Source organism: Bubalus kerabau, chromosome 20 (assembly GCF_029407905.1).
Source record: "Bubalus kerabau isolate K-KA32 ecotype Philippines breed swamp buffalo chromosome 20, PCC_UOA_SB_1v2, whole genome shotgun sequence".
NCBI lineage: Eukaryota > Metazoa > Chordata > Mammalia > Artiodactyla > Bovidae > Bubalus > Bubalus kerabau.
In genome coordinates this window covers 49,882,988-49,895,866 of record NC_073643.1, presented here as the reverse complement: position 1 = coordinate 49,895,866, position 12,879 = coordinate 49,882,988, and the positions used below count along the sequence as shown (strand labels likewise).

Sequence of the window (12,879 nt, the reverse complement as noted above, 5' to 3'; positions counted from 1 at the left end):
ATATAATGAATGGAATTAACTGTTCACTGTAAAATGGTTAATTTTATTTTATATAAATTTCACCTCAATTCAAAAAACCTTCTTGAAGTTATTACACCACTGACTTCACAAACATTTTATTAATAATAGGCATTTGATTACTTCCCCAGTATTCCTTCTTTATACTATAAAATTAACAGAAATCTAATGAAACAATCATTTCACATAGAATAACTAGCTTAGGTAACCTATCATTTTAATACTTTCTAGAACACATATCCTTTAAAAAGAGACATACCATTACACATGTCTTGGAGCTCTCAGAAGAGTGAGGTTGAGGGGGAACTACTTCATGACTTAATTCAGCCTTTCCAGGAACCACTGCAGCCACAGGCTTGGATTTAGAGTCGCCATTTTTAACATTATTTCTGGAGGTTTTTCTTTATGAGGAAGAAAGAAGAAAAAGTTATTATTAATACAATGAAGTTTAAAGGTTTCTATATATGTGAGGAAATGTGCATACATGTTACAACTCCTCTGTAGAACTTCTCCTTTTTTTTTTTTTCCTTCTTTTCTTTTTTGGCCACACCACACAGCTTGCAAGATCTTAGTTCCCCGACAAGAGATAGAACCTGGGCCTCCTGCAGTGGACGTCTGGAATCCTAACCACTGGACTGCCAGGGAATTCCCATATAACTGCTCCTTTTATGGAGAAGAGTCTTCTAAAAACCAGGGAGCATTCAACAAAACACTTGACCTCAACCAGTAATCTCCAAAAACAATGACGGTCATGAAAAACAAAGAAACTAAGAAACTATCAGAGATCCAAGTTGACTAAAAAGAAATGAGGAGTAAAATGGTACGTTGGACTGGATCCTGAAGCAAAAAGAAGGACATTAGTAGAAAAACTGGTGAAAGCCAAATAAAGTCTGTAGTTTAGTTAATTCAGATACTGATGCTTTCTTAGTTCTGACAAATGTATCATGGTAATATAAGATGTTGACAAGGGGAACTGAGTGAGGGTTATATACAAGCTCTCTGCTTTATCTCTGTAACTTTTCTGTAAATATAACATTGTTCTAAAATTTTACATCTATGAAAAATTGCCTCACAGTTAGAAATACCAGGATTATTTTCATCTTCGAGCTTCACATTTGTAATAACACACAACTGCTTTGCCAAGTTTAAAAGTAAAATGATTAGTATACTCAGCCTTGACTTGCAGAATACACATGATTACAGGAATAATATCCCCAACTGTTTTACAATGGAGCTAAACCTTTGGAGAATTCAAGGAGAGCATGAAGACCAAAGGTACAGAAGGCCAAAGGTCTGCTGGTGGTAAATTATAGGCAATGTAAACAAAAATATGATCCTCCTTTATTCCCTGGGGCCTCTCTAACATTGCCTCCGAATTAACAAGTCAAAAGGCCGAGACTGTGAAGGTCTTGTCCAGCTCTAAGTCTTAGATCCTGGAACAGCTATTTAGCGAAGGTAGGACCTGCAAGTCAAAGAAGTCTATATGAGTGAAGAAGGAACCTTATAAAAGCCCTATGAAATTTGAGTACTATTTTTTAAATGAGACTATTATCTTACACAACACATAATGTAATAGGCTTCTTAGATGATCTGTCATTTTAATATGATTTGTGAAATATACATCCTTTTAAAGGACTCATATTCAATATACTTTGGAACTCTCAGAGGAATGTGAAAGTGATTCCTCCAATGGTTTTCCAGATTTCTGAGTTTACCAATTAAGCAAATCTCAACACTTGTTCTAATCATGCAATTCTACTTCATGTTTTTAAAAAACTCACCATAAATTCTCACACATGAAAATTAAAAAACCACCCTCTTTTATTCCATCTATTTAGCCCAGCTATTTTCAAGGGAAATATCTTACGCCTTCGTGGCCTCCAGAAACAAGGATATTTGGCGCTTTATGTAAGGCTGCCTCAAGATGCTCCTCACAGAAGGTCTTTCTTCAGGTCTCTTGCTCAGCATTGTTCTTATCAGCTCTGCCAGCTCTGGGCTGTAATCTTTTGGCATCGGTGGCAGCTACAAAGAGAAATCAAACCACAGGGATGACTAACAGTCTTAAGAAAAGTAAAAGACAGTAGAGATTTCCCAATGTACATTTTTTTAAATCATTATCCACAGGAGCAGAAAATAACCAGCATATTCGTTTACAGGAAGCTGACCTGGCATCTTGGTTATAACAGCAAGTTGTACGATTATAAAATTTATCTTTCAAACCAGCAATTCCATTTGAGAACTGTCTCCTTTATAAACAAGAGCATGAGTTCCTAAAGATTTAGATGCCAGGATATCCACTTCAGTGCTGTTCTTATAGTAGTGAATGACTGGAAACAACATAAATGGCCATCCATAAGGTACTTGAGGAATAGAGTATGGGGGGGGCTGTGTGTGTGACATAAATGGCCATCCATAGGGTACTTGGGGAATAGAGTATGGTGTGTGTGTGTGTGTCATGCAAGCATGGGCGTGCACTCAGCCATGTCCAACTCTTTGAGACCCCACAGACTATAGCCCACCAGGCTCCTCTGTCCATGGGACTTCCCAGACAAGAATACTGCAGTGAGTTGCCATTTCCTACTCCAGGGAATCTTCTGGATCCAGACTTGACAAGGATGGAAGAGGCTCTCGGGGCCTGACAACATGCATATGGTTAAGGCATTGCCACCTACTTCCTGGCATCTAACCACTGTTTTTCCATTTCATGCCAGTCAGAATGGCTGCGATCCAAAAGTCTACAAGCAATCAATGCTGGAGAGGGTGTGGAGAAAAGGGAACCCTCTTACATTGTTGGCGGGAATGCAAACTAGTACAGCCATTATGGAGAACAGTGTGGAGATTCCTTAAAAAACTGGAAATAGAACTGCCATATGACCCAGCAATCCCACTGCTGGGCATACACACCGAGGAAACCAGAATTAAAAGAGACACGTGTACCCCAATGTTCATCGCAGCACCGTTTATAATAGGCAGGGCATGGAAGCAACCTAGATGTCCATCAGCAGACGAATGGGTAAGAAAGCTGTGGTACATACACACAATGGAGTATTAATCAGCCATTAAAAAGAATACATTTGAATCAGTTCTAATGAGGTGGATGAAACTGGAGCCTATTATACAGAGTGAAGTAAGCCATAAAGAAAAACACCAATACAGTATACTAACGCATATATATGGAATTTAGAAAGATGGTAAGGATAATCCTGTATGCGAGACAGCAAAAGAGACACAGATGTATAGAACAGTCTTTTTGACTCTGTGGGAGAGGGCGAGGGTGGGATAATTTGGGAGAACGGAATTGAAATATGTATAATACCATATGTGAAATGAATCACCAGTCCAGGTTCGATGCATGAGACACGGTGCTTGGGGCTGGTGCACTGGGATGACCCAGAGGGATGGTACGGGGAGGGAGGTGGGACAGGGGTTCAGGATGGGGAACACGTGTACACCCGTGGCGGATTCATATTGATATATGGCAAAACCAATACAATATTGTAAAGTAATTAGCCTCCAATTAAAATAAATAAATTTATATTAAAAAAAAAAAAAAAAACCTGCGTCTCTTGCATCTCCTGCATTGGCAGGTGGATTCTTTACCACTAGTGCCACCTGGGAAGTCCCATACCCTCCTAATAAAATACCAGGTAGCCTTTAAAAAAATAAAAGACTTACAGATACCAACCTGGAAAGATGTCCCTCGTATGTTAAGTCAGAAAAGCGGGTTGTGTACAACAGTGTGTGTAGCCTGACTTCACTTCAGTTACTTTTTTAAACATACACACCCAGAGCAAAGTCTGTATAAAGACAGGGAAAGCCAGGAAGGCTATGCAACAAACAGTCACCAATGGTTATCTCCAAGGAATGGAAATGGATGACAACGGAAAGAAATTTCACCCCTTTCCTTTTTGGTTCTTTAGTGGAATTATCAAGTAGTGGATGTAAAAAGCAAATTTTACTTTTTATGTGTTTTTAATTTTTTTTTTCAAATTAAAACATTAAATAGGTCTTGGTGTAATATTAAAATCAGTAAGTGATTCATAGCCTCAAAACTTAAAGGTGTGTGGATGCCTGACACTGCAGACAGCAACAAGTCTCATGAAATTCATATATAAAATTTGTCACTCTAGCATCTATCTAGTGATTATAATGATTATCAAAGGAACAAGTTCAGACAGAGGAGACTCATTGTAAACGGGGTTCATTTAACCATAAGGTATTTAGGAGACACTACCAATAGCCTCAGGGCATCTAACATCCTGAGGCTCTAAGGTTGCGGTTTTCAAGAAGCCAATTCTTCAGACCCACTCAGCCACTTTAAATTAATATCAAGGAAAGATCAGTTCCTTCTCCTATAGTTCAACCTTCCCCACACATGGGACCCACCATTCTTAACTATCCACCCAACTATCCCTTTTACCAGTAGCTACTTTCAAAGTTAGATTAAATTAACCTTGCTCCGTATATTAAAAACAATTAGTTCCAAAATATTCTTTACCTTTCCTTCAATAATCCGATAAACTAAAGAATTCATGTCTTTTGCATTGAAAGCATGCTTCAGGGTGGCCATTTCATAAACACAGCATCCCAGAGCCCAAACATCAGACTAGAAAAAAAAATTAGTAAATGGTGAAATATCAGAATGCCTTATTTACATTTTCCTCTTTTAAAAAAAAAAAGACATTTTCCTTAAATTAATTCACAAAGAATTCTTCTGACTTAATATTCTGATGGATTCTAAAATTATGAATACTGCCCTAGAGATAAGGTGAGCTGGCAGAAACAGCCCAATCCTACCTTGTAGTTGTAGGGTTTGTTCGAAAACAGTTCAGGGCTCATATAGTACGGTGTGCCAATGAGGGTGCTAGCCATGTCACAGTGGTTCTCAAGCACGCGGGCAATTCCAAGGTCACCCACTTTGATGATATTTGTTCTTGTCAGGAAGACATTTTGGGTTTTTAGATCTCGGTGGAGGATGTGTTTTTCATGTAAATACTGAAGAAAAAGAACACTGTATTCAATATAAATACACTTGTCAACTTATTTTTGACTGCTTATATACCATCAACAACTGTGTAAGTTAAAAAGCCTTAGTTACCTACACATCAAAACACTATTGCTATATAGTCTGTAAACAAAAGGTCTAATTTACAACTTTCCAAAGTAAGAAATTAAGTTCTATGCATTAATTTGCCCAACTTCCTTCACAATTGTTCCCTGGTGCCTTGACAGTCATACCACCTAGCATTATACGGACCCAGTTAAAAATCATGCTTTCAAACTGCCATTGAAGGTAGACAACTTAGACAAAGTTAGATGAACATTCCTCTCAGGCTCATGAAATCTTCAGGTTAATAATGTCTTCAACTATAATAACATCACTTTTATTTAGAGTGAAAAAACTTATATTTAAACACAGCAAACTCTGGACAAGTCAGACTAGTCCCAGAGTGACATTTCATTAACAGTCTCACTTTTGAAAATACGTATATTAAAACACAAACATATTTCACATTTATGCTAACTCTGCCACAGCAGAGGTAAAGCCCAAAGCCCCAGAGTTTAGGCACATTAATTAGCTCAACCACCATTCAGTACGATGCAGCTGACCAACAGATAACAAACACGGTCATTCTTTGGTTTTTCTCAATTAAGGGCCCTTAAAATGGATTTTGCTATAATATTTAAATGAATAAAGAACTATCTTCCCCAGCCATCAGATAAAATCCATGTCTGCTTCAATATAGTATTTGCTTATTTAGAAATATTCCAATGCTAAAGCAAGAGGGACTAGGTCGTCATAAATGGAGTTTTTAAATGTTTTTTCTTTTTTTTCATGAATAAATCTGGGGAATCATTTCCCTAAAATCCCCCCAGCCATCCTTCTGTCACCTTGGAGCAAGTGAAATGCTCTGAGTCCGGACAGTACCTGCAGAGCCATGGCGATCTGAACAAACCACTCCACCACCTGACTCTCAGGCAGAAGCCTCCCTTTCTGCTCCTTGAGCTTTCGGTACAGATCACCTCCTTCACAGAAGCCCATGACGATGTACAGCAAACCATCCCCACCCTCCCACGACTCCTTGTAGGTGACAATGTTGGGATGCTTCAGCTGAGACAAGAGCTGAGCTTCCTGTTCAGCAGCTCGCCGCTCTCGGCTGGAGGCATTTTGGAGGTTCAGCTTTTTGATGACATACTGCAAAGAAAACACATGTTTTTACAATATGGAAACAAACATACAGTATTATAGATTCAAACATATTTAAGGTGTCTCCTAAGTGTCCTCAAAAACAACCTTGTGGAGACTGCTACATAACCTATTTATTATTCACAAAGCACTAAATTGGGGAAAACATTTGTTATCATTAACGATACTTTTTACAGGTTAGACTTAGAGCAGGGTATGGGGTCACAAAAAAATTTACACTTTACATCTGCATTTTACAATTTCATTAGTGGTTAAAAATGAGTCCACATTAATATACCACTGAATCAATCATAAAATCTGTAGAAGAGATTCTTTAACCTCTTAGTTCCTCCTACAAAGGTGCGTAGAATATGGCTTGAATATACATCTGCAGACAGAATGGGTTCATGGATCGCATTAGATTCTCAAAGGGATCCATGGTCAAATAAGGCTAAAAGTCACTTATCCTCAATGTCCAAAACCATTCTTACTTAAAAATAAAAAAGTCAATGTCCTTCAGCACCTAATACATTGCCCTTGATCAACTGATATACCAAACAATTCATTATTAAACAAACACCATAAATGTGTTTTGCAAAATGTAAACTACTGCTCAACCATGACATGCTATTATTACTGCCAGTATCGCATCCTCAGCTCAAAAAGTCCCCACTCCTCATTGCCCAATGAATAAATCTCTTCTGCCTGCACTGGTGTTCCAGGCAGAGTGACCAGCACCTGAAACAAGGCAAAATAGGCAAGAAGACCTTATACTTATGGGGACACCTCCTCCCAGTTTGTCTGGGGCAGTCACATTGTCCTGGTGTAATTATTAATAGTGCCTCCTTTCAGTTTTCAAATTGTCCCAGTTTGTCCCAATACATTACATGCTCATCTTTTTTATAAACCACATTAAAGAACTGGTTCATGATCCTGAGGGTACTGGGATAAAGTGCAACATTAGAGGCATGTTTCAGAATGATCATTGAGACTATAATGAAAGTGATGAATTGGAGAAGGGCAAGTATGACAGGGAGGACAAGCCGGAGGCTATGGCCACAGTTTAACTGGATGTCCTGGATGGGAAAGGTACCCGTGGAGATGAAAAGAGGCCAGCTGGCTTAGTGGACAGACAAATAAGGGGGTGGAAATGAGGGAAGGGAAAGGGGAATCCCAGAATGACTCCCAGGTATCCAGCTTGGGCAATGGGATGATTGGTGGTGCTACTCCCTGAAATGGGGACCGGGAGAGCAGGTTTGGAGGAAAGGTAAGAAGCTGAGTTTTAAATAAAAAAAAAAAAAAAAAAGAAGCTGAGTTTTAAGAGTTCAGTGATCTCCAGGTCAGATGGAGTATGGGGCCCTTCACTGAAAGAGAAATCATTTCAGTTCATTCACTCAGTCGTGTCCGACTCTTTGCAACCCCACGGACTGCAGCATGCTAGGCTTCCCTGTCCATCACCAACTCCTGGAGCTTACTCAAACTCATGTCCATCAAGTTGGTGATGTGATCCAACCACCGAATCCTCTGTTGTCCCCTCCTCCTGCCTTCAATCTTTCCCAGCATCAGGGTATTTTCAAATGAGTCAGTTCTTTGCATCAGGTGGCCAAAATATTGGAGTTTCAGCTTTAGCATCAGTCTTTCCAATGAATATTCAGGATTTCCTTTAGGATGGACTGGCTGGATCTCCGAGGAGTCTAAGGGACTCTCAAGAGTCTTCTCCAATACCAAAGTTCAAAAGCATCAATTATTCAGTGCTTAGCTTTCTTTATAGTCCAACTCTCACATCCATACCAGAGAAAGCAATGGCACCCCACTCCAGTATTCTTGCCTGGAAAATCCCATGGACGGAGGAGCCTAGTAGGCTGCAGTCCATGGGGTCCTGAAGAGTCGGACACAACTGAGCGACTTCACTTTAACTTTTCACGTTCATGCACTGGAGAAGGAAATCGCAACCCACTCCAGTGTTCTTGCCTGGAGAATCCCAGGGACGGGGGAGCCTGGTGGGCTGCCGTCTATGGGGTCACACAGAGTTGGACACGACTGAAGCGACTTAGCAGCAGCAGCTGTACATCCATACGTGACTACTGGAAAAACCATAGCCTTGACTAGACTGTCCTTTGTTGGCAAAGTAATGTCTCCGCTTTTAAACATGCTGTCTAGGTTGGTCATAACTTTTCTTCCAAGGAGTAAACGTCTTTTACTTTCATGGCTGCAATCACCATCTGCAGTGATTTTGGGACCCCAAAAATAAAGTCTGTCACTGTTTCCACTGTTTCCCATCTATCTGCCATGAAGTGAGGGGACCAGATGACATGATCTGTTTTCTGAATGTTGAGTTTTGAGCTGACTTTTTCACTCTCCTCTTTCACTTGCAGCAAGTGGGTTTTTAGTTCTTTGCTTTCTGCCATAAGGGTAGTGCCATTTGCATATCTGAGGTTATTGATATTTCTCTCGGCAATCTTGATTTCAGCCTGTGCTTCATCAAGCCTGGCATTTCTCATGATGTACTCTGCATGTAAGTTAAACAAGCAGGGTGACAATATACAGCCTTGAAGTACTCCTTTCCCAATTTGGAACCAGTCTGTTGTTCCATGTCCAGTTCTAACTGTTGCTTCTTGACCTGCATACAGATTACTCAGGAGGCAGGTAAGGTGGTCTGGCAGTCCCATCTCTTTCAGAATTTTCTACAGTTTGTTGTGATCCACAAGTCAAAGGCTTTGGCCTAGTCAATAAAGCAGAAATAGATATTTTTCTGGAACTCTCTTGCTTTTTTGATGATCCAACAGATATTGGCAATTTGATCTCTGGTTCCTCTGTCTTTTCTAAATCCAGCTTGAACATCTGGAAGTTCACAGTTCACATACTGTTGAAGCCTGGCTTGGAGGAATTTTAAGCATTACTCAGCTAGCATGTGAGATGAGTGCAATTGTGCAGTAGTTTGAGCATTCTTTGTCATTGCCTTTCTTTGGGATTGGAATGAAAACTGAACTTTTCCAGTCCTGTGGCCATTGCTGAGTTATCCAAATTTGCTGGCATATTGAGTGCAGGACTTTCACAGCATCATCTTTTAGGATGTGAAATAGCTCAACTGGAATTCCATCACCTCCACTAGCTTTGCTCGAAGTGATGCTTCCTAAGGCCCACTTGACTTCGCATTCCAGGATGTGTGGCTCTAGGTGAGTGATCATACCATCTTGGTTATCTGCGTCATTAAGATCTTTTTGTATCCCTCTGTGCATTCTTGCCACCTCTCCTTAATATCTTCTGTTTCTGTTAGGTCCATACCATTTCTGTCCTTTATTGTGCCCATCTTTGCATGAAATATTCCCTTGGTATCTCCAATTTTCTTGAAGAAATCTCTAGTCTTTTTCATTCTATTGTTTTCCTCTGTTTCTTTGCACTGATCACTGAGGAAGGCTTTATCTCTCCTTGATATTCTTTGGAACTCTGTGTTCAAATGAGTATAGCTTTCCTTTTCTCCTTTGCCTTTCACTTCTCTTCTTTTCACAGCTATTTGTAAGGCCTCCTCAGACAACCATTTTGACTTTTTGCATCAGGAGATGGCAAGAGTGAACATCGACATTTTAGGAATCAGTGAACTAAAATGGACTGGAATGGGTGAATTTAACTCAGATGACCATTATACCTACTACTGTGGGCAAGAATCCCTTATAAGAAATGGAGTAGCCCTCATAGTCAACAAAACAGTCTGAAATGCAGTACTTGGGTGCAATCTCAAAAATGACAGAATGATCTCTGTTCGTTTCCAAGGCAAATCATTCAATATCAGGGTAATCCAAGTCTATGCCCTGACCAGTAATGCTGAAGAAGCTGAAGCTGACCAGATCTATGAAGACCTACAAGATCTTCTAGAACACCGCAGAAAGATGTCCTTTTCATTATAGGGGACTGGAATGCAAAAGTAGGAAGTCAAGAAATATCTGGAGTAACAGGCAAATCTGGCCTTGGAGTACAAAACAAAGCCGATCAAAGGCTAACACAGTTTGGCCAAGAGAACGCACTGGTCACAGCAAACACCCTCTTCCAACAACACAAGAGAAGATGCTACACATGGACATCACCAAATGGTCAACACAGAAATCAAATTGATTATATTCTTTGCAGCCAAAGATGGAGAAGCTCTATACAGTCAGCAAAAACAAGACCGGGAGCTGATTGTGGCTCAGTTCATGAACTCCTTATTGCCAAATTCAGACTTCAATTGAAGAAATGGGAAAGCCACTAGACCATTTAGGTATGACCTAAATCAAATCCCCTACAATTATACAGTGGAAGTCACAAACAGATTCAAGGTATTAGATCTGATAGACAAGAGTGCCTGAAGAACTATGGATAGAGGTTTGTGACACTGTACAGGAGGCAGGGATCAAGACCATCCCCAAGAAACAGAAATGCAAAAAGGCAAAATGGCTGTCTGAAGAGGCCTTACAAATAGCTGAGAAAAGAAGGAAGAGGAATACTTGCCTTTAGGTCCTGGGAATGGATGCTCTCACAGAACTAAGGATAGCTGGGGAAAAGTGTGCAGATTAAGAAAGCCAACTACGACTACAAAGAGAATGCCAGGGAGTTCGGGGCGCATATGACAGGAAGGGCTGTCCTAGTCTTGATGGTCTGGGACGAATTTCCTGAGGAAGTACCATCCGAGGTGCGAGGTGCGTCCCCTTCACACAAGCGGGGCTCAGCCCTTGGACGGCGCCTTCGGCGAATCCCTGCCTGCCCCCTTCCCTTGCCGGGCCCCAACTCCGCCGACCTGCCTGCCGTCCCGCCGGTGCCTCACAAGCGTCACCTCCCCGTAGCTGCCTTTGCCCACGACACGCAGGTAGCAGTAGGCGGTCAGGGGCATGATCCTGGCGCGGACCCACAGTCGGGATGCGGCGGCAGAGGCGGGCGGGGCGGCGAGCGGCGGCGGGAGACTCCGCTCATGCCCGAGAGGATGTGGTACCCGCGGCCGCCGAGGCGCCCTTGCCCGGGCGCCAGAGCGGAGGCCCGACCCACCGCGACGCCGCTGCCATAGCGATCCCAGAGGGCGAAGCCCTGCGCATGCTCTGCGGCCTGGAGGACCTACCGCAGAACTGAGGCGTCTAGCGGCCAGAGCGACCGCGCGAGATATGCGCGCGCACCCTCGGCCTCAGTTCTACTGAGGAACTTCCGGGTTGCCTGCGGCAAAGAAGCACAAACGCTTCCTGCTAGTGAGCGTTTATTTGCTTTAAAAGCTTTGCAGGTACTCCCTCCACAAATACATATTTACTGACTGCTTGCCCTGTGCCATGCCGAAGAAGTCCCTACCTTCCAGGAACTCACATTTCTATTAGGGGACTGAGGACAGACTAGATTCTACAAGTAATATTTGTTATATTTACTTTATCACAAGATAGTTAATGTATACATACAGCAGTCTGTCTTAATTTTTTGTGCATTGCAAAATTGGAGATATCAGTACACTTTGCTCCTAATAATTCAGCTTCCATATTGAGAACTGCAAAAGATATTCGGAAGGACTCCATTCAAACCCCTGCACTAATTGACTTGACCAAATTTTGATATGGTTTCCAACAACTTAAGGCAGTATCCCTAGAGGACTGGCCCACCTTAAATGGCCTGCTTGTGAAAGCTCAAAGCTGCCAAAAGAATTTATCTTTTGTTCCAACCAGTATCTCCCTTTCCTAAGACATTGACCTAACAAAAGTTAAAATTATAAATTGTGTGTGTGTGTGCGCTTACAACCCCAGAGTGTCTTTCTTAAGGTCCTAAAATCCAATTGAAGTGTAAGATTTTTTTTTTTTTTTTTTGGTTTATTTTTCCCAGTTTGGGGGGATGGGGTTGATATTGCCCCTGTTGAGAATGCATAATATCACACATTCATGCTAAGTTGCTTCAGTTGTGACTGACTCTGCAATTCTATGGACTGCAGCCCACCAGGCTCCTCTGTCCATGGGATTATCCAGGCAAGAATACTGGAGTGGGTCCTCCATGGGATCTTCCCAACCCAGTGATCAAACCCATGTCTCTTAACGTCTAACCTGCGCTGGCAGGCACGTTCTTTACCACTAGCAGCCACCTGAGAAGCCATTTTTGTTTTTGTTAAAAAAAAAAAAAAATCCAAGGACTTCCATTGTGGTCCAGTGGCTAAGACTGTTACAGAGTCCAAGCTCCATGTGCTCGCTGCACTGACAGGCCAATTAGCTTAGAGATGAGGTGTGAAGGCAAGGAATACAACTTTATTCCAAAAGGCAGCTGACAGAGAAGATGGCAGACTTGTCCAGGTCTGGATGCCAGGTTCTTTTATAGAACAAAGAGGGGGAGGAGTTGAAGAAGTAAAAACCATTATCTTGCAGATATTTCCTGGAATGGCCAGCATCTTGGTTGTTCAGTTGCTCAGTCGTGTCCAATTCTTTGTGACCCCATAGACTGAAACACACCAGGCTTTCCTGTCCTTCACCATCTCCTGGAGCTTGCTCAAAATCATGTCCATTGAATTGGTGATGCCATCCAACCATCTCATCCTCTGTTGTCCCCTTCTCCTCCTGCCTTCAACCATTCCAAGTATCAGGGTCTTTTCTAATGAGTTGGCTCTTCACATCAGGTGGCCAAAGTATTGGAGCTTCAGCTTCAGCATCATAAAGCTGAAGATAAAGAACCCGATTGCCAATGCA

The 12,879-nt window shown here is 41.7% G+C and overlaps 1 protein-coding gene and 1 pseudogene across 3 annotated transcripts in view; one reads left to right on the top strand and one right to left on the bottom strand.

Annotated features, from left to right (window-relative positions):
* Nucleotides 1–11,371, bottom strand: part of NEK4 (NIMA related kinase 4) — a 28,806-nt gene extending 17,435 nt beyond the window's left edge. The window contains exons 1-6 of one of the 3 annotated variants that reach the window (XM_055558810.1): nucleotides 11,292–11,371; nucleotides 5,948–6,214; nucleotides 4,816–5,013; nucleotides 4,517–4,624; nucleotides 1,886–2,040; nucleotides 278–419 (exon numbers count right to left, since the gene is read on the bottom strand). In XM_055558810.1, the coding sequence (XP_055414785.1) occupies nucleotides 278–419; nucleotides 1,886–2,040; nucleotides 4,517–4,624; nucleotides 4,816–5,013; nucleotides 5,948–6,061 (717 nt within the window). In that variant the 5' untranslated portion in view covers nucleotides 6,062–6,214; nucleotides 11,292–11,371. The other 2 variants (XM_055558808.1, XM_055558809.1) reach the window with 2 other exon arrangements.
* LOC129635625 (uncharacterized) lies at nucleotides 2,624–2,716 on the top strand (annotated as a pseudogene).
* Nucleotides 11,372–12,879: the final 1,508 nt, after the last annotated feature.